The sequence below is a fragment of the Candoia aspera genome, chromosome 2, assembly GCF_035149785.1.
Source record: "Candoia aspera isolate rCanAsp1 chromosome 2, rCanAsp1.hap2, whole genome shotgun sequence".
In the NCBI taxonomy this organism is placed as follows: domain Eukaryota; kingdom Metazoa; phylum Chordata; class Lepidosauria; order Squamata; family Boidae; genus Candoia; species Candoia aspera.
Window position 1 is genome coordinate 162,816,777 of NC_086154.1, and position 24,068 is coordinate 162,840,844.

Here is a 24,068-nt window from a genome sequence, read left to right on the forward strand (position 1 = left end):
TCATGGTTAAGGCACCAGGCTAGAAACTGGGAGATGGTGAGTTCTAGTCCCGCCTTAGGCACAAAGCCAGCTGGGTGACAATGGCAAACCACATCTGAAAAGCCTTGCTAAGAAAACTGCAGGGACCTGTCCAGGCAGTCTCCGAAAATCAGACACGACTGGATGGATGGATGGATGGACTTGTGTTCTCCTTTCTCTTGACAACTTTGGTATCACTTTATAAGGGTTCAGACTTTATTTATTTATTTATTTTCTATCCCGCCTTTATTATTTTTATAAATAACTCAAGGCAGGGAACATACCTAGTATTACTTCCTCCTCCTCTTTTCCCCACAACAACAACCATGTGAGGTGAGTTGGGCTGAGAGAGAGGGACTGGCCCAAAGTCACCCAGCCGGCTTTCATGCCTAAGGCGGGACTAGAACTCTCTGTCTCCTGGTTTCTAGCCCGCTGCCTTAACCACTAGAAAATACTTGTTTTCAATCCTATAATCCTTTCTGCATACCCTAGCTCTTCTCTGCTACAAGTTAAAAGAACTTTCTGTCTTTACACCAGCCATATGAGAAAATAATTTTATTTTTCCTTCAGCATCCTGATTATTAATCAGCTTGACATCTTGTTCCACTATTCAAATATTTATGAATTATCTCTTCATTCAGAACAGCCCAAAGCAATGAACAAAGTCATAAAACAATTCAAAATTAAACAGAACAAATAATCTTTAAAGCAACCAGGACAAAACAATATAAAACCCATCAAAATGCAACATACATAAAACAGATTTTACTGTCAATCTAAAAAATAACAAAGATGGGTCAAATCTTATCTCTTTAGAAAGAGAATTCCAAAGCCAAGATGCTGGCATAGATAAAACCTTGCTGTGTTATCTCCATCAATTTAATCTTTTGGTGTTCAGGCTTCTGAAGCAGATTGTAAGAGACAGAAAATATTCTTCAACAGTGGCTCTACACCAAGTTGCAATTATCTAAGGTGATGGTTGATCACAAGTAACTATGTGCAAATCCTAAGTGCTGCTATCTCGCCCTCCAGGAGCAATGTCAGGTCCAAATGCAACTCCAAGTGATAAACCTGATCCTCCAGAAGGAGTGCAACCCAGCTATATACCTATCCCAGATTAACCTGCTTGCTGATCAACAGAACCTCAATTTTCTCCAGACCAACCCTCAGATTTCTAGCCCACATTCAACCCCATTACATCCAGACAACAGTTCAAGACTAGGAGTATGAGTTCCAACTCCAAAATTCTGAATATCTTTCAGCAGCTTCATATCGATATTATAAAACACAGAACTAGTTAATCCCTGAAGAATCCAACAGACTGTTGCCCAATACGTTCCTACCATCATGCTCTGATGTAGATGTACTGTAGCTCAAAAGCAAATCTAGGGTGACTCCAGATATATACCAGATAGCATTACCAGTAAAAAGACACTGACTGAGCTATCAGTTGCTTATAGTATTATAAGGATGTATGCTCTTTCAATCACCCTAATCCCATGATATCAATTGTCTCTATCATTCCCTTTTTGATGTAGATTGCAGAAAGTAAATTCTACTAAGTCATGATTTAACATTTTGAGGACAAATCATGAAGTTTCGACATTAAATTTCCTCCTTTGTCCTCCAACCCACAAAGAGTAAGATGAAAGAGAGAAACTTTGGTTAGAAATATGACAGTTTAGCATGCTATCCATAGCAACTGAAAGAAGACAGGGGAGTATGGGAAGGTAGAATATCCTTTCACAGCTAGATATCTAGGTAAGTGTATGCATATATGGGACTGCACCAGGTACAGAAATAATAATAATAATAAGGGTAGGGAGAGCATAGATATTACAAGCAAAGTAGCCACCTCATTAAATCCCCATTTCTGTGAGACCCCCAAGCTGGAAGGATGTCAAAGAGGGGACCAGTGTCACCTTGTGGGGGAAGATGTTCCACAGGATGGGCACCATGGCAGAAAAGGCCCATCAAACATAGTTCCTTAGCAGACGGGACCCGGAGCATGCCTTTTCTGCCAGACCTGATGGGACAGGGGAAGTAATTGAGGAGAGGCAGTCCCTCAGATAACCCAGCCCCATTCCATGAAGTGCTTTAAAGGTCAAAACTAGCACCTTGAATTGGACCCAGAAGCAAAACAGCTATCATTTAAACTTAGAAAAAATATTTATTTTGTGATGGAGCTCTATCTTGTTTTAACCTTCTTATAACTAACACTCTTTTTTTATTACTTCATTTTATACTCTTATTATTTTATCGTTATTTTACTGTATTTTACATTATGCTATTTTGTTATGACCTGTGGTTGCAACAATAAACTTATATATTTACTTTATTGTAACTTTTATAGACATCATAAAAAAAAACTCTCTCTTAGAACTGCTACTTAAGACATTCCAAGGGCTTCCTGATAAATTTTATATTCAGTATCTCTTCTTGGATAAAGATCCTAAAATAACACTGTGGCTAAATTTGCATTATGAACATACATAGCTCATGAGAAATTAGTTAACCTCTAATAGTTTATGGGTAGATAAGATTTACTTCAGCACTGTAATTCACCTTGCATTAACATCTTCATCATTATTACACTGCTCTTTCATATCTTGTTTTCGTCTGTGACCATAAATAAAATTTGATTAATTAGATCAGATAAAAGTCATATCCATACATGTATATCATTGTTTATTGAAAACCAATAAACTATTTAGTTTTTCTGTTGTATTATTATAAACTGTATGATAAAAGGACAAAGCTTTAATATTTTTTATTACTCTTAATCCAACATATAGGCATTTGTATGTATTAACTAATACTTTATCATATCTTGCATAAAGTCTTAATATTAATATTATTTCTATTCCATTTTGTAACTTTCTATAGATTTTAGTTTTACATTAATTTCAACTGATCAAATACCTAATAAAAATTATTAATTTTGATGATACAATGACATAATAAGAAAAGGTAATGTAGAACTTTCAATATGAATAACCTACCAAATATATTAGTGGAATGTCCTTTCCTGGCAATAGGTTTCAGTTCATTGTGCCCCCATCCGTATTGCCGATAATTATCCCAGGCATGTTTCATCATCTAAGAAAAATAAATACAAATGTTAGCATAGCAACACTATGTATCATCTGCCAATATTTTAAGAAAAAAATATTACTTTACACATCCATCTTATAGGCACAGATTTTCTATTAATGGTGGAAATCAACTAATTACAACCTTCGCTTCATTTTATATTTTTCTTATTATTGGCTATCTTTATGTCTGTTTTACACAGTTTTTTATCTTTGTATCGTACCTAAAGTTGCTTTGGTGATTGTGCTAGCTAATAAATTGATTCAATAGAATAAATAAACTTGAAATACTGTAGATCTTAAAAGTCTGAAAGCATATCAAATACAAGGGTATGATGTATTTCAAATTTTAATAGTTGGATCTAATCCAGATGCTCTGCGTGGAAGGACTCCTGACTGATAGAGGGAGACACTCCCTACTGAACAGGAGGATGGCAATATTCCTTCCTTTCTCCTGCTATTCCCATTGCCATCTCACACACTGTTCAGGAGTATTTTTCCACTCTCTTTAAGCAGATGTTTCAGGAATTGGTGGCTGCAGGACATAAGAGGGGTAAGCAAAAATTGCCTGCTTCCAGCCATGGAACTGTCCAGTTCACAGACTTCTGCAAAATTCTGAGTACAATTCACTGGATTGTCAAAGTAATTCTTGGAGAAAAAAATATGACTTGCAGTAATCAACCTAAGAGGGGACTGATTTAATAAAGCCAAATCTTTAATCAATTTGCAAAAGCAGAAAAAATGTGATTTTTTTCAATCACTGTTGAAATATCCTAAATATAGATGCAACTACTTTTATAATAATTTTCCTAACAGAGAGAGAATTTACTTTATCTGATCACTTACAGTTTCTATCTTAAGTGGACTCTATTCGAATTAACATGATTCCAGTGATAGCATTATTCTAATAAATACTTCCTCCAGCAAACAAGAGATTAAGTAGCCATTAAGGGTATCAAAGCAGCACCCTGACCCTCAAGCAAAGGGTTCAAAGAACAGATCCAGAGGGATGCTTCATGAGTGAATGAAGTGTGTCACAGAAAAATTTGTATGGGCTTAATAATTATATGCAGAGCTTTATAAGAATGTTAAACTTACTTGAAAGTAATTATTGCCTTTTCTCCTGTTAACAATCAAAATGTAACAAAGTGGGCAGACCACTGTAGCACTGAGAACAGTTCTTTGCTGGGTAGTTTTGCCATTTAAAAAGCTTTTCATTTTATTTTATAAACTAGAGCCAGTTTGGTGTAGTGGTTAAGGCAACAGGCTAGAAACCAGGAGACAGTGAGTTCTACTCCCGGCTTAAGCACAAAAGCCGGCTGGGTGACCTTGGGCCAGTCGCTCTCCCGCAGTCCAACTCACCTCACAGGGTGGTTGTTGTGGGGAAAGCAGGAGGAGGACATGAGGTATGTTCACTGCCTTGAGTTGTATATAAAAATAATAAAGACGGGATAGAAAATAAATAAATTAAAATTAAATATGAGTTATTCTGGCCTCTTTATTTCTGAATGGCTCATTTCACTTTTAAATGTAAGTATGAGACCATTCATTATATTGGAGAGATGAATGCAATAAAATCTTATACCATATCACCAATTCTTAACTGCACTGCTTTGGCTGAGAGCTTTAGCCAGCTTTGTAGAGTTTTGTATTATGGGGAGATTCCTCAAAGACATAAAGGACTTCCCTGCTATAGAAGTTCGCCCTTGTGTTGAGAAGGATGGCATGAAGACGAGAGAAAGCCCACAAGGTCATCCTTCCGTCTTGCATGCTTTCATTAGTAAGGTTCAGGATGCCCGATGTGGAATACGGGTATTCAAGATCTCTTCCACAGATTCCATCAAGCTAGGCTATTCTTCAGGAGCCTTGGACTACAACTCCTATCACCACAAACAGCACAATAACTGTGCTGCTGGATTGGATGGTAGGTGTTGTGGTCCAATAGTTCTGCAATTTCCTGGTTGGAAAAGGCCAAATTATGACTTCATCTTAATCACTAGACAGGTGAAAGGTCAATAAGCATTCATATAGTAAAATGATTACATAATTTACTGCATAAAGCAGTGGTGAATTTAAAATCCAAAATATGAATATATATTAAATCATTTAGTGCATTCAAAGAAAAAAAAAGTACTTCACTGGAACTCAAAAAATAGGCAAAATTCTCTGTGACAATTATAAGAAAACGTATTAAACCTTTGCTTAAGTACAGGTATTATTACATTTAACATATAATAGAAGATAATCTATACAACAAACTACTTCCAAAAATGCTGCTAAAAAAAATGCAGGGAACTTGTTTAGGCAGTCACCAGGAGTCAAGACTGACTCAAAGGCACCAAAAAAAACCCCCAGCTCTATACGAACTATATTCATTTCAAATCACTCACACTCTTCACTGCTCTGAGTCATGTACTAAATAGGGGACTATATAAATTAAATTAAATTAATAAATTTAATTGTAATACTGATAACATCCAGTATCACAAAGTAAAGAGAAAAGAAAATATTGAAGGTTTCTAAAAGCCACATCATTTAGCCTGATCTGAAGAGCTGTCAGGGAAATTGGCGAAGAAATCATGCTGAGTCAGAATTGCAACTCTAGTTCACTTTATTGTTTCTACCATATACAGAATCTTGCCAGACTAAAGGTTCCTTAACTGAGCTAAAGGGAAAAATACCCTTGAGAATCTAGGGCAGTCCTAGTCTAGCTTTCTTCCTCCCCTGCCCCCCCGCACTCTCCAAACTATGCAAGCTGTCAGAACATTTATCAGCCTGGAACGCACTCTCTACTTCCTCAGCTTCAAGCTCCATCACAAGAACTCACCTTTTGCTGTAAGCAAAGCATCAGTTTCTGTGGAGTCCACAGATACAAACCAATTGTGGCCATGAAGAAGAGGCGATAACTCTAACAAATAATTTTCCTCCCCTTTATTATTTTCATTATGCCTTAATCTTGATAAGCTACCTGATTTATTTGGATTTGGCTCAACATAGTGAGTGAATCCAGCCACTTTGGTTTATTCAGTAAGACATGGTGAAATCAAACATGACTTAACACAAAGTGTGTAGTTTTTAGTTTTACAAGAAACAAAAGCAAAACAAACCCACAGCATTCTCATTTGATAGGCAGCATACCTGAGCTGGAAGTGGCAGATGAGATCAGGTGAGGGATAAGCTTACAGTAAGGTTTCCAAGAGCTTTATAGAAATACTTCTCATACCAATAAAGATAAGGAGGTAAAAACCATTGGCATAACCCATTACCTCTTTAATTTTGTCCCTTTTTTCTCGGATACTTGGATCCACTGGATCTCCACTGTTTATTCCTACAAGATTTGGCACAGGGACTGGTGGCAGAGGATTGTTGCTTTTGCTTTTCAAACTCTTTACAATATTATTTTTCTCTGTCTGAATTTCTGCTTGGATCTCATCTCTTGACTTCTTCAGTTTCTCTTTTGCTTCCTCTAGTGCTTTTTCATGGTCTGCACGAATTTTATTTCTCAAACGTTCTTCTTCTTCCCTAAATACATAAACAGTAATAAGACTAATTTTTAAAGGCAATTCATATTCTGTTTTTGAAAAAATGTTGTGAACAAAATCACATTATTAGATTCTGAACTTAGTTTGCTACTACCCAAGAATCTACCACGTATCCCAAGTATAACTGAAGATGATTTGTTAGATAACTATTACTCTCCTGGTATTGGAGGACTTAAAGAAATTGTGCCAAAAAGTTGGGCTCAAGTTGAGAAAATATTCTAGATCATCCATGAAGACGTTGGCATGAGTTGGCATACATGTGCCCATGGCTGCGCCACTGATTTGCAAGTATATGCAGACCAATGATGAATTAGTTACAGGTGAGTACAAAGTCATATAGTCTGGTGGCAAAGTATGCTGTGTTGGTACCAGTGATTACTTGATGGCTTGAAGTCCATGTTGTGGGGGATGATGGCACATTATTTCTATGTATTATCAGATTTCATGGGTTCTGTACTTAGACCCTATGCCACCAGCACTCCTAGCTACATTAGAGACACCACAGATTTCCTAAGAAGAAGAATATCATTGGCATACTGATAATGCCTCCCCCCAAAATTGAAGATCTCCCCCAAAGGTTTAATAGAGATACTAAAGGGAGAGAATCACGCTCTGCAACACCCCCCAAGAAAGCACCACCAGGTCAACCTCTCCTCTTCTACAGTTTGTTCAGGAAGGAGAAGAACTATGTTAACACTGTGCCTCTGATTTTCTATCGTCACAGATTATGCATCATAGTTGATAGTAACACATGCAGTTGAGGGAATCTAATAGGACCAGAAAGGATACACTCCCCTACATATTTGAGTCACATCAAATATCATCTAACAGAGTGACCAATACTGTTTCCATCTCATAACCATGCATGACTTCCAAATGAAAGGGGTCTAAATAATCTGCTTCCTTTTCAGCCCTTTGTAACTGGTACTCCACTATTCCCAACAACCTTCCCCAAAAAGGAAGGTGGACACAAAGTGAGTGTTGTCCAACTTGAGGAGGGGAGTACACCACAACCTCCTTCAAGACACTGGCATCATCCCCTTCCTCAAAGAGGCACTGACTACCTCACTGACCAAGCTCATCACATTTACTCCAGCCACCCTAAGGAGACGGGAAAGTCAAAGATCTGACCCATGACTAAGATCATGCCAGAGAGCTTTCTATTCACTTCACTGAAGTTTGCAGGCCAGGAGGAATCCTAAATAACACATCAAGATGTTGCCCAGTCACTACTTCAAAAATGGGAAGAATCAAGACTCAAGCATATTTAGTTACTATCAGGAAACTAATCAGGAAACATGTCATTACTATTGTGCAAACATTCACAGCAGTAGATCTTCCTGCCCATCCTTCCCCTTGTTTATGAGGCAACCTTAAACAAGGCTGCTGGACAGCAATGCACTGACACAATAAGAGAAATGCAATAATTATGCATTTACCACCATAACAAGGGAGGAGAAAAATTTTCAGTGCATGTGTTATGGGCTTCACAGAATCTAAGAAAGTAGATAATAGTTAATAAAACTTTACTAGCTTAGTACATCTGCACATTCCTCCCTTGTCAGTAAAACTATTGGCTAGTTTTCTCCCCTGTTTATCAAGTGATTTTTACCAAGAGAATTAAAAACTTCTCACCCTAATGATCTTACAGGTATACTGGGTGATAAAGAAAAGTATCCAGTGCTTGAGATTTGTGTAACCTTATCTTTACTCCCTTTCAATAAATGTGATTATGGAAGACTTAGTAAGAAACTTGTTTGCCAAAGGCCTGACAGCATGTGACAATATCTGGTCAACTTGTTCTGGGATCAAAAGCTAAAAAGGGCCACGTCTAGTTAATTCTTGGATGAGAGACCACCAATAGTGAATACAGAGGATGGCCTTGTAGGACAGAGGGAAGATTCATTGCCAAGGCAACGATCAGATGAATGAGGCCCAGACCAAAAAAGTGGTTTACAAAAATGACTCAGACACACCACCCCCACCCCAATTCACATGAAGATAAAAGAGGGAGGAAGGGAAGCACATGAAGGCTTGCAAGATTCTGCTACTGTAGCTGTTCTAATAAAAGTAGCTCGGGTTCCACACAGTGTCTGGTTCTTAGTCTTATATGGCTGACACCACCAGAGGATTCCAGGCCTCTATATTAGACTGAGAAATCAAAAACCATATTGCAAAAAGCAATAGCAAACCATGTTTATACTGTTGCCAAGAAAACTGCATGGATGTAGCTCTGATGAACAGATGAAATGAAAAAGAAATATTGCTCCTAAGTTTTTACTTTTTGAAATTTTATTTTTGAAATATTTGCAAATATTCCATAAAATAATTTCTGAATATACTTTTGAACTTAATCAGATTACATCTACTTTATTTTTGTCATCAAATATTCAATTTCATGGCTTTTAGCACGAAAGACTTTTGAAAGAATACAGTGATTGATATCCCTGATCGTTCTCATGTACAAAATATTCAAGAGAATTAATTTCATAACACACCTAGATATGAGAGTTTGTGTGTATAATCTTAGCACAAGTCACATTCCTCATTAGGGAAGAAAATGTGGAGGAGTACAGAAAGATTGGAGCTTATTCTTGCTATTATTTAATAAAAAGGAAAGTACACTGTATTTGCCAGACTGTGCAGAGGTGCCTACTATAGAATTTCTCCTCTTAGCAAGTAAACTAAGCAACAGACTCTATTCATTTGCATTGCTTTGCACTGGAGAAAATCCTTTTCTACCATAACATACCTGGAGGGAAATAGAATCCCACCCCTAGAAACCCAGCCCTTGGTAGAGGTAGACTACTTCCCCTATCAGATCTTTTCTCTTTAATTTCTCCATTTACTAATGGAGAAGAATAAAAATCTGAGGGGGGGGGCTTCCCTTGCTGAAAACCATGCACTCTCCCCCTCTCAATCTGATTTGTTCCTTCTTCCCCTATTTTTTTCTGTCCCTCCATCTTCATTTTCTTTTCTCTTGATATTAACAAATAAAAAGTTTTTATATTTACCTTACACCATATAGCAGCTGTTTTGTGACTGATGGCATTTTTTAAACATCCCCTCAGGCAAAAAGGCTGAAGACCTCTGGTCTACTAATTCATTATAATTTGGACAAATTGCTTTTTCTTGATGTACAATATAATCCAATAATATGTTTGTTGTTATCAAAAGAGTAATATATTACTTTCCTATAAAGTTTCTTTCTCCCAAACATTTTCTTCCAGTGCATTTAGCAAAGAGCAGACTAATACTACACATTTATCCTAAGTTCCACAAAATTCAGTAGCTCCAAGAAGACTCTCAAACTGCCACCTTGTGACTCCATCACCATCTTCCCAGATTATTGCCAAAGGAGGCAACAGTGGTACGGCAAATGATAGAACTAAAGCGTGCATAAGAATGGAACTCTTAGCAAATGGCTAAACATTGAACAGGGAGTAATATAAGGATTTGTGATGTTCCTTTGGTTGTTTAATATACTTACGTATAAATACATAAGGGATGTCATGTGTTGGTTGGGACTTAAACATATGTGTAGTTTTATATGCAGATGATATGGTGATACTGGCTGAGAACCCAAATGATTTTGCTATGAATGTTAGACATTAATGCTGTAAAGAGGAGAAAGAAACTGAAAATTAAAGACCAAAGTAGTTGTGTTTAGACAAGAAAAACTATTCCATTTCTTGTGAACAGCCCACACCCAGGAGATTGGAATGGCACCCTCTCTGATGGTGTTTGGGAGTGCAGTGAAAACAGAGTTATTTTGCAGAGCTTTTAGTTTGTAATGTTGCTGGGATTTCTGGATACCCAGAGAGGGATGATGAATTTTTAAAGGTTTAACTATTTTATGGTTTCTAACAGTGTAAACTGTCAAGAGACTACACTGAGTTGGATGAATATAAATAGTGTCATAAATACTGCCTTTCTTATGGCTGACAAAAGAGAATGAGGGAGATCAGGAATGTATATCATGCAAAGAAAACCTTAATGGCAGCTAAATAAATGAGAAGCTTACATGCACATTTACTTGAAGTGTAGAGAACTTTATTTCTTACATTACCACCAAAAAAGTTCACAGGATTCGTCTTTTAAAAGCTGTGTCTGAAGTCAAAGCAGAAAAAATGCTTGTTCAGCTATCAGCAACATTAACGGCCATGTGTGCATGTGTATAAATTAATTAATTCCAGGTTCTCTCCTGCACTAAGGCTCTGCAGAGAGGCCTCAGAGACAGTTCAATACATAGTGGCAGGGTATCAGATGCAGGCAGGAACAGCATATACTGAACTGCACAACCAAGTAGCTGGTATTGTATACAGGAACATCTGCACAGTATATGGGCTAGACCCTCCCAAGTCCAGATGGGAGATTCCACAGAAGGTCATGGAGAATAACAGGGCTATGTTCCTGTGGGGCTTTCAGATACAGACAGACAGGCAGGTACTGGTCAATCAACCGGACATCGTGATAACAGACAAGGACCAAAAGACAGCGGTGGTCATAGATGTAGCAGTGCCAAGTGACAGCAACATCAGGAAGAAGGAGTATGAGAAGCTGGAGAAGTACCAGGGCCTGAAGGAGGAACTAGAGAGGATGTGAAAGTGAAGGCCAAAGTGGTCCCAGTGGTGGTAGGAGCACTTGGGGCTGTGACTCCTAAGCAGAGAGAGTGGCTCCAATAGACCCCAGGAGCAACATCAGAGCTCTCTGTCCAGAAGAGTGCAGTGCTAGGAACAGCCGAGATACTGCGCAGAACCCTCAAACTCCCTGGCCCCGGTAGAGGACTCAAGGTTGAAGAAGACACATACTACCCATAGGGTTGAGAAGGATATTTTTTAAAAAAATTATACCCACACACACACTTTCTCTCCAAGGAAACATTCAGACTGAAAAAAAAACTTTTTACCACTGCTTATGTGTTTCTTCTCCTCATATATTTCTAGTCTGCAAATGGGAAGAGATTAGGACTCTAGTAAGGCTGGGGTGAAAGAATTACTCTTATTCACTCAACCTGGAAGATCCACTAAAGTTGCATATTGTATTTTCCCCGAGACTCCACTTTGCTTCAGAGGCAGATAGTCTGCTCAGACTGAGACCAACAATTATTTTATTTTAATTATTTTATTTAATTATTTTATTTAATTATTTATTTATTTATTTATTTCTCACTCAAATTTAGCCACCACCCATCTCCCCCAGAAGAGGGACTCTGGGCAGTTTACAATAAAATCCCACATAAAACATAAACATTAAAATCACATAAAACAATTATGATAAAACACAATAAATAAAATCCAAGAGAGATGTAAAATCCAGGCTGGTGGGAGGGACTCTAGGGTATGAACCATCCGCAAGAATGCTTATTCACTTTCCCGCCCCAGGCGAGACGGCAAAACCAGGTCTTCAGGGCCTTCCAGAGAGGGGGGGCCACCACAGAGAAGGTCTGCTTCCTGGACCCCGCCAGATAAAATTCTCTTATGGACGGGGTCCGTAACTTGCCCTCTCTGGATGATTGGTGGGGCGGGCCGATGTAATGGGGATGAGACAGGTAACCTGGCCCCATGCCAGGTAGGTAATAACCAACACCTTGAATTGGACCCGGAAGCAAACTGGCACCCAGTGCAGCTCACACAGCAACGGTGTTATATGTGCCCACCTAGGGGCACCAAAAATGGCCCGCGCGGCTCCATTTTGGACCAGCTGAAGCTTCCGGATACTCTTCAGGGGTAGCCCCATGTAGAGCGCATTGCAGGGAGATAACCAGGGTGTGAGTGACTGTTTGGAGGGCTTCACGATCCAGGAACGGGCATAACTGGCGCACAACCCGAAGTTGCGCAAAGGCCCTCCTGGCCACGACTGCCACCTGCTCTTTGAGCAGGAGTCGTGAGTCCAGGAGAACCCCCAGATTACGCACTGAGTCTGTCTGGGGCAGTGCCACCCCATCCAGAACTAAAGATGACAGTTTCCCGGAAGATGAAACCCCATCAACCCACAGCCATTCCGTCTTACCAGGGTTCAGTTGAAGCCTGTTGTTCCCCATCCAGACCCCCACAGCCCCCAGGCACCGAGAAAGGGCAGTCACTGCATCACTTACCTTACCCTGGATAGAGATGTATAATTGGGTATCATCAGCATACTGATGATACCTCAATCCGTGGTGATGGATGATCTTACCCAGTGGTTTCATGTAGATGTTAAACGAGAGAGGAGAGAGAACCAAACCCTGCGGCACCCTGCAATGGAGGGGTTGAGGGCCGGATCTCTCCTCTCCTATCACCACCGACTGGGACCGGCCTGGAGGAAGGAGGTGAACCAGCGCAGAACTACGCCGCCCACACCCAACTCCCTGAGCCGTCCCAAAAGGATACCATGGTCGATGGTATCAAAAGCCGCTGAGAGGTCAAGGAGAGCAAGGATGGATGCACTGCCTCCATCCCGCTCCTGCCAGAGATCATCCATAAGTGCAACCAATGCAGTTTCTGTCCCATATCCTGGCCTGAAACCTGACTGAAAGGGGTCCAGATAATCCGTTTCCTCCAGGACCCTCTGGAGTTGTAACGCCACCACCTTCTCAACCACCTTCCCTAAAAAAGGGAGGTGGGAGACTGGACGAAAATTGTCCAGCACAGTTGGGTCCAGAGATGGCTTGAGGAGGGGGCGCATCAGTGCCTCCTTAAAGGTGACTGGGAACACCCCCTCACTCAAGGATGTATTTACCATCGCTTGGACCCAAGCACATGTCATCTCCCGAGCTGCCTTCACCAGCCAGGAGGGGCATGGATCTAAATAACAGGTGGTGGCATTCACAATCCGGAGGATCCTGTCCACTTCCTCGGGTCCAACCAGATCAAACTGCTCCCAGATAACAAGGCTAAAACGTTCCCTCAGTATCTCCACAGACCCTGCTTCACGCATGGAGTCCAACTTAGACCGGATCCAAGTGATTTATCCTGCAGATGCTCTTCCGCACGGCCCTGTAGGTGGGTCACTGGGCCCACCTTCCCCAAAAGGGTACATGTGATCTTAAACAGGGCCGTCGGATGGCAATCTGTGGATGCAATAAGAGCAGAGAAATACTGCCCTTTCGCCACTCTTACCGCCACAAGGTAGGCCTTAATAGCGGTGGTAGGCCTTAAATTATGTAGGTGTCATGAGTAAGGATGGCGAGCAGGGGGCTCCCATCCAGGCTGTAAAGCGCATGCGTAGCACTGAGGAATTAGGTAGCCATTCAAAGAGACACAGATCAGACCTGCCTTAACCTTTGGGGTTTATATGTCTGGGTTTTTCCCACGCTTCTTCAGTTTGTTAGGATTTCCTGTTATGTAGCAGTAATAAAACACTAGAGACCTATTCCTTGTCTCAGTGTGGTTCCTGGCTGTTAGGACAGTAGGAGAAGACACTACAACAGAAATTCACTTCTTTTGGCACTTAAAGTTAAACAGCAAATAGAGGACAGACATGCCATTCCATTTTTGCTTCATGCCATGAAACAGAAATCACTTCCTTCTTCTTCCCTGAACTATGCTCAGAAAAATATTCAGAGGGTGATTTTTCTCCATTGGGCTGGAGGTACCACCAGCAGAAAAGAGATCTTTGTGTTAAATGTGTGGGAGAGAAAAAGGAGTTACTGCTACTGGTAAAAAAGCAAAGTAATGCTTGGAATCCTGTGCATTAAAACTGTTTAACACTCTAGCACTGGAAAGCACCTGTTGTAGTTTAAATGTAACTGTGCTTAATTCATAAGCTATTTAGTGCCTTTAAAATTCATTACTGTAGCACAATTCCTCCTCTGTGCACAACAACTCTAAAGGAACTATCAATTCTGGTAACAATCCTAATACAAACAAAATCAACACAGCAACAATTATTTAAAGCATCCTCATTTACTAAGAATTTAAGAGTATCATTGCTATTATTGCTCTCAACTTAGTTTGAGACATTCTCCAAATCAGTAAGTATTCATCTCTTGAGGTATGTGCATAAGTTAAAGATAATCTAAAGATTGGGAAGATGAAAAGCAATTTTCACATCCAAGTTCTCAACTGTCATTATAACAAGCAGTATCAGTCATGGAGCAGTGTACATAAAAGATACCATCCAGCTGTATTTTACTGGCACAATGGCATCCACCAATAAAAAAAATCTTCCTCTGTTGCCTTCCCAACCCTACCCAAAAGCTATTCTGGAGGGCTAAGGGAATTTCCAGACTAGATAAGCCCAGGGGAGTGACTGGAAAAACAAAAGGGTGAAGTCTGAGACCCCATAATTTCATACCTACAAGCAACAAAATTAAAGACAGAGGCAGGATTTTACATTTATTACACTTGATTTATATTCCACTTTCCCCCCAAAAGTTCACCTCAGACTAATCTACTGACACTTTTGTGCTTATGATAAAAACTAAAGAAGAGCTTTGTAAACTACCTTCAGCTTGGGGAGGTAATATGGGATATACATTCAACAAACAAGCATACAATTAAACACTTTAAGTCCCTTCTTATGTATATTTCACAGCCAGAAGCACAATTGCCAACAAAACCAAAGAGCAGACTTGCAGTTATAAAATCTGGTGTTTAACAACCATAAAACTAGATGAGAAATTGTTACCAGCATTCACAGAATCATTAACATAAATCACGTTTTTTTTCAAAATTAAAGTACAGCTGATAAATGATACAGGAGTTATGTTTGAGGACAGACAATGCAACTAGTTTATTGTATTATTGTTCGACAACAAGTCTAACAGAAACTGGGGCTAACATATAAAGTAAAAGAAAAGAAGTTGAAAGCTATTATGAAAAGAAGGGGTCACACTGTAGCTGCTATTATGTCTGAATTAACAGATACTGAAGAAGCTGAAGTTAAGGTCAATGTTCCCCTACAAAGCTATGAAGCCAAACATTAAAATTACTGACTATGTTCAATGCATAATATGTAACTGCCTTTCTGGGCTTTTAAGAACAATGTTATGCTGTAAACATACAGGGAAGCAAGCCTGATTAGGAACAATGTAAACAAAGGCTTCCAACATTTCCCTACAAGCCACTATCTTCAACTGGGATGGTTTTTTTCTTTTTTTTTTCAAAGCCACACAAAGAAAGTAATTTTACAAAATATGAGGCCCTGTGTGATTTAAGCTTTTCCCATCCACATGTGTCAGTCTCAATTAAGATTGTTTTATGGGATAATGTATGAATATTAGGGCCAAAATAAGTAGCATAAATTTACCTTCAACAGGAACAAACAGTACATGTGTGACTTTTATAAATAGCAACTGAAACTACAGTGTGCACTGATCACTACATGGACTTATAATTGTTTTTGTGCTAACTAGGGCTTCATAGTATCTCTGGACATAGCTTATGATGCTTTCTGGTCAGCACCTGAGCAAAGTATTAAAGGACGTAACTATGTCCAGAAAACTGCCGCGATAAATCATTGTATTATCATATAAATGTTAAAAAATGCAGTGAAAGATTTTCCAGTATTAAAATCAAAACTGAATGGACAAAATCATTGAAGAAGTCATTTTCAAAATAGTCATCAGAAAGTGTATTTATTAGTTTGTAACTGATAGAGCGAAGAACCATGCTGAGATGGTATCTTGGTCTCTAGTGTTTATTGAACTACTCTAGTAGACAGAAAATCCTGCCAAACTGAAAGACTGTGGGAAACCCACACAGATAAACCCAAAACTCAAGGTGGATCTGCTCTGAGTTTCTTTGAAGGAAGGTTCAAAGCCTCTAAACTATGCATGTGTTTTTCCCCCTGGATAGGGGCCCCCTCCTGCTCACCATCAGTACTCATGACAGTAACTATAGAGAGTTTCTTCCTTTTAAAAACTGTAGTACAACTGAAAGGAAATGGGATATATATCTATTCTTGAAGATGGTTGTTGTTGATGTTAGTTGCTGAGTCATTTACGACTCACGGCGACCCTATGTAGTTCTTGAAGATTGGAATCAGGTTATCCCTTCACTGCAGATGAAGTCAATCAAAAAGACTTTAACTCAGCATCATGTCTTTTCTTGAAATACTAATTTACTGTGTTAGTGGGCACTGTTTTCCCTAACTTTAAAACAATCAAGCAATACTATTTCAATTCATGTACTGTATATAAAGATCAAACCATTTAAAATGTTCAATGGATTTTATAAATTTAGGAAACAGAACTTTTGCAATCAAGAGCTTAAAGATGTAAGCTTAAAAGCTGTACAAAAATATTTAAGGCCAGGTAAAGAGTGTCATCTTGTCTACTGTGCTTTGTATAAAATTAATGATTTAGCTATGTACTGATTGAGGGAAATGTGCTGACTGCATTCTGGTCTACTTAGAAAACCCGCCAACTATTTATTACAACTTAATAAGATTTCTCGGAACTCAATAAGTTGCACATTTTTGTGGCTGGAATATGAATCATGCGTAAAGATAGAGCTATGAATTTTGACTTTTTTTCTCATGGCTCATTACAACTATTATTTTTAAAAGCAAAAGAATCTGAACAGCCATTTTAAGAGTAGTTTAGTAGCAGACAATTCTTTTCAACAAACTGGCAGTTAACACCTAACTAGATTAAGCTATACCCTTGGGAACTTTTGTTATTCTATCCTTAGTACCAACTGCCAATAGATTTGGATTCCATTTATTTCCCCTTTCTGAAAATGATAATAATACTGTAACTGCTGCACTTTCTGGTTCAAACAAATGCCACTGCAAAATCCATTCCATAAGGATGAAAATGACAAAACAAAATGAAGCAGAACAAGCCTCTGTTCCTAGCAGTTAGTGCACCATCAAAAGCAATCTTAGTACAAACCAGTTGACCAAGGACAACCAAGACAGACTATCTAGAAATAAAGTATTTATCTGAGGAAGGATGTGTTTTATTTTACCTCTAGAATCTAGTGCAAGTCTATTTTTATAAAGCACCTTAGAAGCTATCAATTACTACACAGTACAGTAGGGTTGTGTCCATTTAAAAAATGATTCAAAAATGCTTCAAATTTTGGGTGAGCACAAGCAGAGCCTCTCTGCTATTCATTAAAATAGTATCATTCCACTTTTAGTACACATGCTGCCCTAAACGTAACCCCCTGTAATAACAAAATTCTCAGGGCATTCAGATGTGTTTTATTTTAATTACTTATTCTTCAACAGAAATACATCCATTTCCCTCAATGTTGCAAAATTTTATTTTATAGTTTGTAAAACTTGGCAAAGGTTAATCAGCTGATGTCAGAGTATGTATTACCTTATTGCTCTACCATCTATCCCATGTTCTTTCCTGTTCTTATGTTGGTTTGTCAATGACTACAATATCTATCTACATTAAAATAACCCAACTTTTTTCAGGCTTCCAAATGAACTTGAAAAAGTATAATACTTTAAGGAATCCAGTCATTACAGTTAATGCTACTCTTAAAACTGCAGTATCTTCTTTTCAGACAGAAGCCTGAAAAAGATTAGTCTACTTTAATGAACAGCAGAACAGTGTTTGCACTTGCATGAGATCCAAAATATTTCTCAAAAATTTTCAAAGTGTGCACAACCTTAGTACATAGTATACTGCTCTTTATATTCATGTAATCTTATACTAAAATCATACAAACCTCTAGAGCTTAGGTACATCAATTTAATATTATGCATAGGGAAGAATGTTACATTTCTGCAAGCCAAATCTTGCTTTCATCCTCAGAGGGCAAATCAAGTCGGGGTGGAAATATGCAATCTTCATTAACTAAAAATGCAGGCCCACACTCTTCTATCTTCAGTGGGTAGCATATGAACTCATTATAAAGTACTAATTCATCAAAAAGTAACTATAAAAGTTCTAAAGGAATCAATTTAGACATAACGTATCTTGGTTTATTAAGCTGAAATATACATACATCTTGTGCCCATGTACTCTGGACTCAGAGCACCTTTTGCAACTTTCTTAAGTTCAGTGATCAAAGACTTTTTGGATTTATTAACCATAATTTCCCAATATGTCTGAACATGGTTATCAGATTCAAGAAAAAATAGGATCAGAAAACAACTTCACAGGCTTTCAACAAATCAGACTGCAAAGGTAATTAAAGCAACAGATTTGCTCTGCTCTGGCAAATAATAAAAATATATTGCCTAAGCCCAGAGAGGCTTTTAAATTTTAATACAGTACTGCTTATCTTATCTATGCCATTAACTGGAGCACCCTTAAATAAAAGAGTGGAGGAGAGAGCTTGACTAGAGAAAAGTGACTATCTTTTATAATATTCCAAATGACCAGGTAAAACCTAAAAGAAAAAAAGTGTAGTGAGAAATCTTACATATGCTAGATAGTTCTCCTTTTCAGTTGAACAAGTTCCTACTTCAGATTAGCAGTTTTAGCTTCTTTATAAGATTACACGTGATTTTAATTAAAACTAAATATTGTACTTGAGAAAGTAGAATCTGTAGCAAACCACAATTAAGCCAAAATGACAGCATGTGCGTGACGACACCATCTAGTTTGCCATTACATATTTGCATTCCATCCAATCCACGTATATAAATTATGGCATTTGAGTGATGACATATAACCATTGTAATATTTATTTGATTTACATCTCACTTTTCACTGTAGGAGCTCAAGGAGGTAAACATAGTGCTCCCTCCTCCACAAGAACAACCCTGTGAAGCAAGTTGGGCTACTGCTGCCCTTCCCATGTATACCGATAACTCACATGACCCAAGAACCTTTTTTTTGGTATTCACTATACATTTGTACTAACAGTAAGCAGAAGATTATTTAATAAAATTATGCCCAGACTATGTTGTGGCCTTAAGAAGTAGGTAATTAGGAAGAATTGAAAGTGGTAGTATTTACAACTGAGGTAAAGCAGATTCCATCTGACATTTGAATAAAGAGCTATACTCGTTTCTTAATTTTTTTTTTCAGTTTATGGAAGTACTAACAATTCTGTTAATATGCTTTGTTAAATTTATAAAAATTTACTGACATTAAGAGCAAAGTGGTAACTGCTGGGATTTCTCAAATCACTTATCATAAATTACCATTCTTAGGATCCTATGTTAATCCTGGCTCCCTGTAAAATCTGTTTGAAAATTTCAGTGTAGTTTTCCAGACATTTTGAGGAAAAGTTTCATAACCCAGATTGAAAAATGATTTTATGAAAACTCACAAAATTCAATACTTAAAGGTGTCTATTTGAAAAAAGAATAGTTCCTGTTTAAAATACATTTAATAAAAAACTTTAGAGAAAAACTAAAATAATCATCATTACACATTTCACATTTTATGGATACATCAGAGAACAGTAATGTAAAAAATAATATTCATAATAGTGAAGGTGAAAGGACCCCTGTGCAAGCACTGAGTCATGCCTGACCCTTTGGGGGGACGCCGCTTTCATGACGTTTTCTTGGCAGACTATAGTGGGGTGGTTTGCCATTTCCTTCCCCAGTCGTCACCTTAGTAAGTTAATTTTTTTAAAGATTTCTTTTATATAAAATATAAATTATACAGTTTTAGAGAAGGGGTGGGCAATCCACAGCAAAGTCTACTGAATTACTGTAAAGCCCCCTATAGCACTTGATGGTCAAGAAAAAGGTTTTGAAAGCGAGAGGTCTGCAGTACAAAAAGAACATCCACCTCTGCTTTAGAAAACATGGCTAACATAAGCCATAAGCAACCATCTCCAGTCAATATTATCCCCCTGGAAGGTAATCAGAGACACAAAGAAAAGAGTAAATAAGAAGCAGCGTGAGCACTGAATTGTGCATACCCAATGTTTGTCCAAAATATTAGACTGAGATCTGTTATGTTGAAGAAACTTCCACATGATTTTCAGACTTCCGGGGCAGGTATGGCAAAGTGAACACAGATCTGCGAAAGCTGAGCCGATGACCATGGTAAAGACCAAGGAACTGGTGAGTACACCAGTTCCTTGGAACCTCTTCAGATAGAGAGGATGGGAGATCATGCACATGTGCTCCAGATAGCTACTCCCCAACAGGAGAGTGCAAGACAGCGGTTTTCTGCGGGTTTGAACACCAGGAGACAACGGGATTAGCCATCTTGTTCACAACCACAGTGGAGACTTTTAAAGGACACTAAGTTTGCAAAACCTCGACTTTTGGAAATTGCTCATTAACTACTTCTAAGCCATTACAGACCTTTGAAAATGCTGGGTGAGTTTGAAAACACTGGGTGAGTCTGCTTTTAATCCTGAACGAAACAAAATTTTAATCATAAGCTTAAAAAAATTTTAAATCTGAAAAAAACAGCAAAAAGCTAAATAAGATTTTGATCTTAGAAAGTAATAAATGGACTACGGGTCCAGATAAAATTGGAATACTGAAACTTTTACAATAAGTTTTTGTAATTAATTATAAAGTACAAACAACTTCTACTGGGAAATAGATCCTGTTTTGGTTTTTACAAGACATAACATAGATAAATAATTTTATGATTTCAAAAACTGGACACTAGAGGGGACTAAAGATTTTAGGTAAAGGAGAGATATACAGGCCTGCAAGATGATGCAAAATGTTACGACAGTAAAAATATTGAAGGAGACTTTTGAAAAATGGAGGCGGCAAGGTCCATTCCTCCTCCTTGGTGCTGCTGGAAACTGCCATCTCACAAAGGTGATGCTGAACTGAACATGGACCAACTGATCTCAGGCTCAAATGACAAGCCAGTTGGTAAATTTTTTGTCGCACCTAATGGATCAACAGCCATACACAATGTTGAACAATGCTAGGGCGTCCCCCAGAGGTCACTGCAAGAAGAACAACAAAGAACACTGTTGCAGAGGCCAAAGCCCATCATTACCTGGACTTATATGAACTGGACACAAAGGAAGGTGAGAAAAACATCTATCAACTAGCAAAAATGTGTGCCAAGGTAGTCAAACAATTGAACACTACATGTGTGTTAAAGACAGAAATGGAGGGCGACTGTAGGATAAGCTCAAAATCCTGAAACACTGGCAGCAGCACTTTAACAAAATCTCTAATGTCAAATGTCCACTCCCACCAATTTCTGATGGCTCTACTAACACTGGCCCAGTGCTGAAGAGGTTCCCATAGCTATCAGCAGCATGAAGAATTTGAAAGCACCTGGCCTGGACAATCTACCAGCATGCATCTAGAAGTTGAAAGAACTTTGTAGCACAGCAGCTGACTGGCTGACAAACTTCTTCAGTGCCACTGTGGATTCTGGTCATGTGCCTGCTGACTGACTGGGCCATGAGTATCACAGTTCTCTTCTTCAAAAACAAAGGCAGACTGCTCCAATACCAACCAGGCCACCTTTTCCCGCACACAATGAAAATTTTTGAGCAGATCCTCAACCAGCGCCTCCATGACATCGTTGAAATCATTATCAGCCAGTGCAGTTTTGTCAGAGGCTTGAGTATCACCTATGCTATTTTCACAGCTCGCATGATCATGGAGAAGCATAGAGAAAAAAGAAATCATTAGTGACAGGTGAATGCAACATGGCTGCAGTGGAAAGAGATCACTGGAGTGCTCTGCCATAGGCATGTGTCAATTCACCTAAAATCTAAAGTTTATTGAATGATGGTCTGCCCAGTACACTGTATGGCACTGAGTGCTGGCCAACCACCAAAAGTGCTGAGTACCTGTTACATGTCATGGAGATGCACATGCTCCATTGGTCATTAGGCGTTTCCCTTCTTGACCATGTCAGCAATGATACAGTCTGGCAACAGGTGCACCAATAACAGAGAAAATGCAGGGTAAATACCTACAGTGGTATGGCCACACTGAGTGGCACCCACATCGTTGCCTGTACCACCTACCAGTTTAACATCAGTGGCAAATGCCTGCACAGAAGACCGAAGCAAAGGTGGCAAGACACAATTAATGTGGGCATGAAAATCATCCAGTTGGACCCAGTTGCTGCATTTGATTACATGAAATGGTGTTCGTTGATCTGAAAAGCAGGCCCTGCACCTGCAGGAAAATGTTACGAAGAAGAGGAAGAGGAAGACCACCACCTTTGAAGAATGGAATCAGAAAATCATAGCCACAATATCAACAATGTCATTAATGATGCCTGCTTCTGTGGATAGATTATGTCCAAAAGATGTTATTGAAGAAATGTCAGATGTAGAACAAATCTAATCAGACAAGATAAAGAATCGAAAGTGGATTTACAACTGGCAGGCCAAGAGAATGACTTAAAAAAGGATGTTTCACTGGCTTTACAAAAGACACTGGCTGAGGTTCTAAAATTTAAAAGAGAAATACAAATGACAAACCAACAGGGTGACTAGATGATTTTTTTCCTACTGGATTTACAAAAGAGGCTTGTTAAACCCTTGAAGAACTCTAAGTGGAGGAACAAAGAAGAAATGAAGAGAAATCAAATCCTATTTGGGCCAGTCCCTCTCTCAGCCCAACTCACCTCACAGGGTTGTTGTTGTGGGGAAAATAGGAAGAGGAAGGAGGTATTAGGTATGTTTGCCGCCTTGAGTTATTTATAAAAATAATGAAGGTGGGATAGAAAATAAATAAAAAAAATATTTGAATGAACTAAAGATTAAGACAGTTAGAAGTAAAAGGAAGAAATATAAAGTTGGTTTATTTGATCAAGAGTAAAATATGTTGTTGCTTCTGGCTACCCTTTATGGACTTTCTGCTGACACCAGAACTGAAAAGACGATGCTTTATGGATTTGTTTATAGATAAGAGATTGGATATGGGATGAAGAGATAAATGTTTGTAACTTTAAAGAGGGTGAAGAGTTACTAAATTTGTTTATACTTGTTGTGATGAAGGTTGGAAGTCATTTCTTTATATCTTTCTTTTCTCTTTATTATATTCTTACTTTTCTCTTGCTCTTTTTTCTTCTCCCTTGCACTTTTACTCCTCTCTATTCCCTTTTCTTTAAGTTTGTATTAGATTTTATTATCATAACCAAAATTCTTAATCAAAATTATATATGTATGTATATATAAATAAAAAGAAACTTTCACATGATTTCCCTTTGTTAAATTAAATGAAAACAGGAAAGTATAGTAGACAAGAAAACTCTATGAACATGAGATAAAACATTTTCCTGCACTTTTTTCCCCTACAAACATCAAACTATTACATTATAACATAGTGTGCCTATATATTCAACTCTTTGGAAACTAGGGTTGCATCCAACTGCTGTTCCTTCCAAATTGCTCTTAATTTCTTCAGAGCAGAAAGGGTGGAAGGCAGCAGAAAAAAGAGAAAATCACTGCCCATCATCTTTCTCCCCATTCTGCTGCTGAGAGTCTCAACCTTCTTTTACTATTAAGGGCTCCAATGGAGCCAATGTAATGTAAAGGTGCTGGGCAAGGACCAGAGAGACCCAGATTCAAATCCATCCTCAGCTTTGGGAGCTCAGTTTGGGCCAGTGGCTTTCTGTAAG

The 24,068-nt window shown here is 38.5% G+C and overlaps 2 protein-coding genes across 2 annotated transcripts in view; both read right to left on the reverse strand.

Moving 5' to 3' along the window:
• Positions 1–24,068, reverse strand: part of PEX5 (peroxisomal biogenesis factor 5) — a 347,422-nt gene that overhangs the window by 227,212 nt on the left and 96,142 nt on the right. The window lies entirely within an intron of this gene.
• Positions 1–24,068, reverse strand: part of MAN1A2 (mannosidase alpha class 1A member 2) — a 52,754-nt gene that overhangs the window by 26,363 nt on the left and 2,323 nt on the right. Inside the window, exons 2-3 of the mRNA XM_063294646.1 lie at positions 6,377–6,632; positions 3,021–3,117 (exon numbers count right to left, since the gene is read on the reverse strand). Of these exons, the coding sequence (XP_063150716.1) occupies positions 3,021–3,117; positions 6,377–6,632 (353 nt within the window). The remainder of the gene's footprint in view (positions 1–3,020; positions 3,118–6,376; positions 6,633–24,068) is intronic.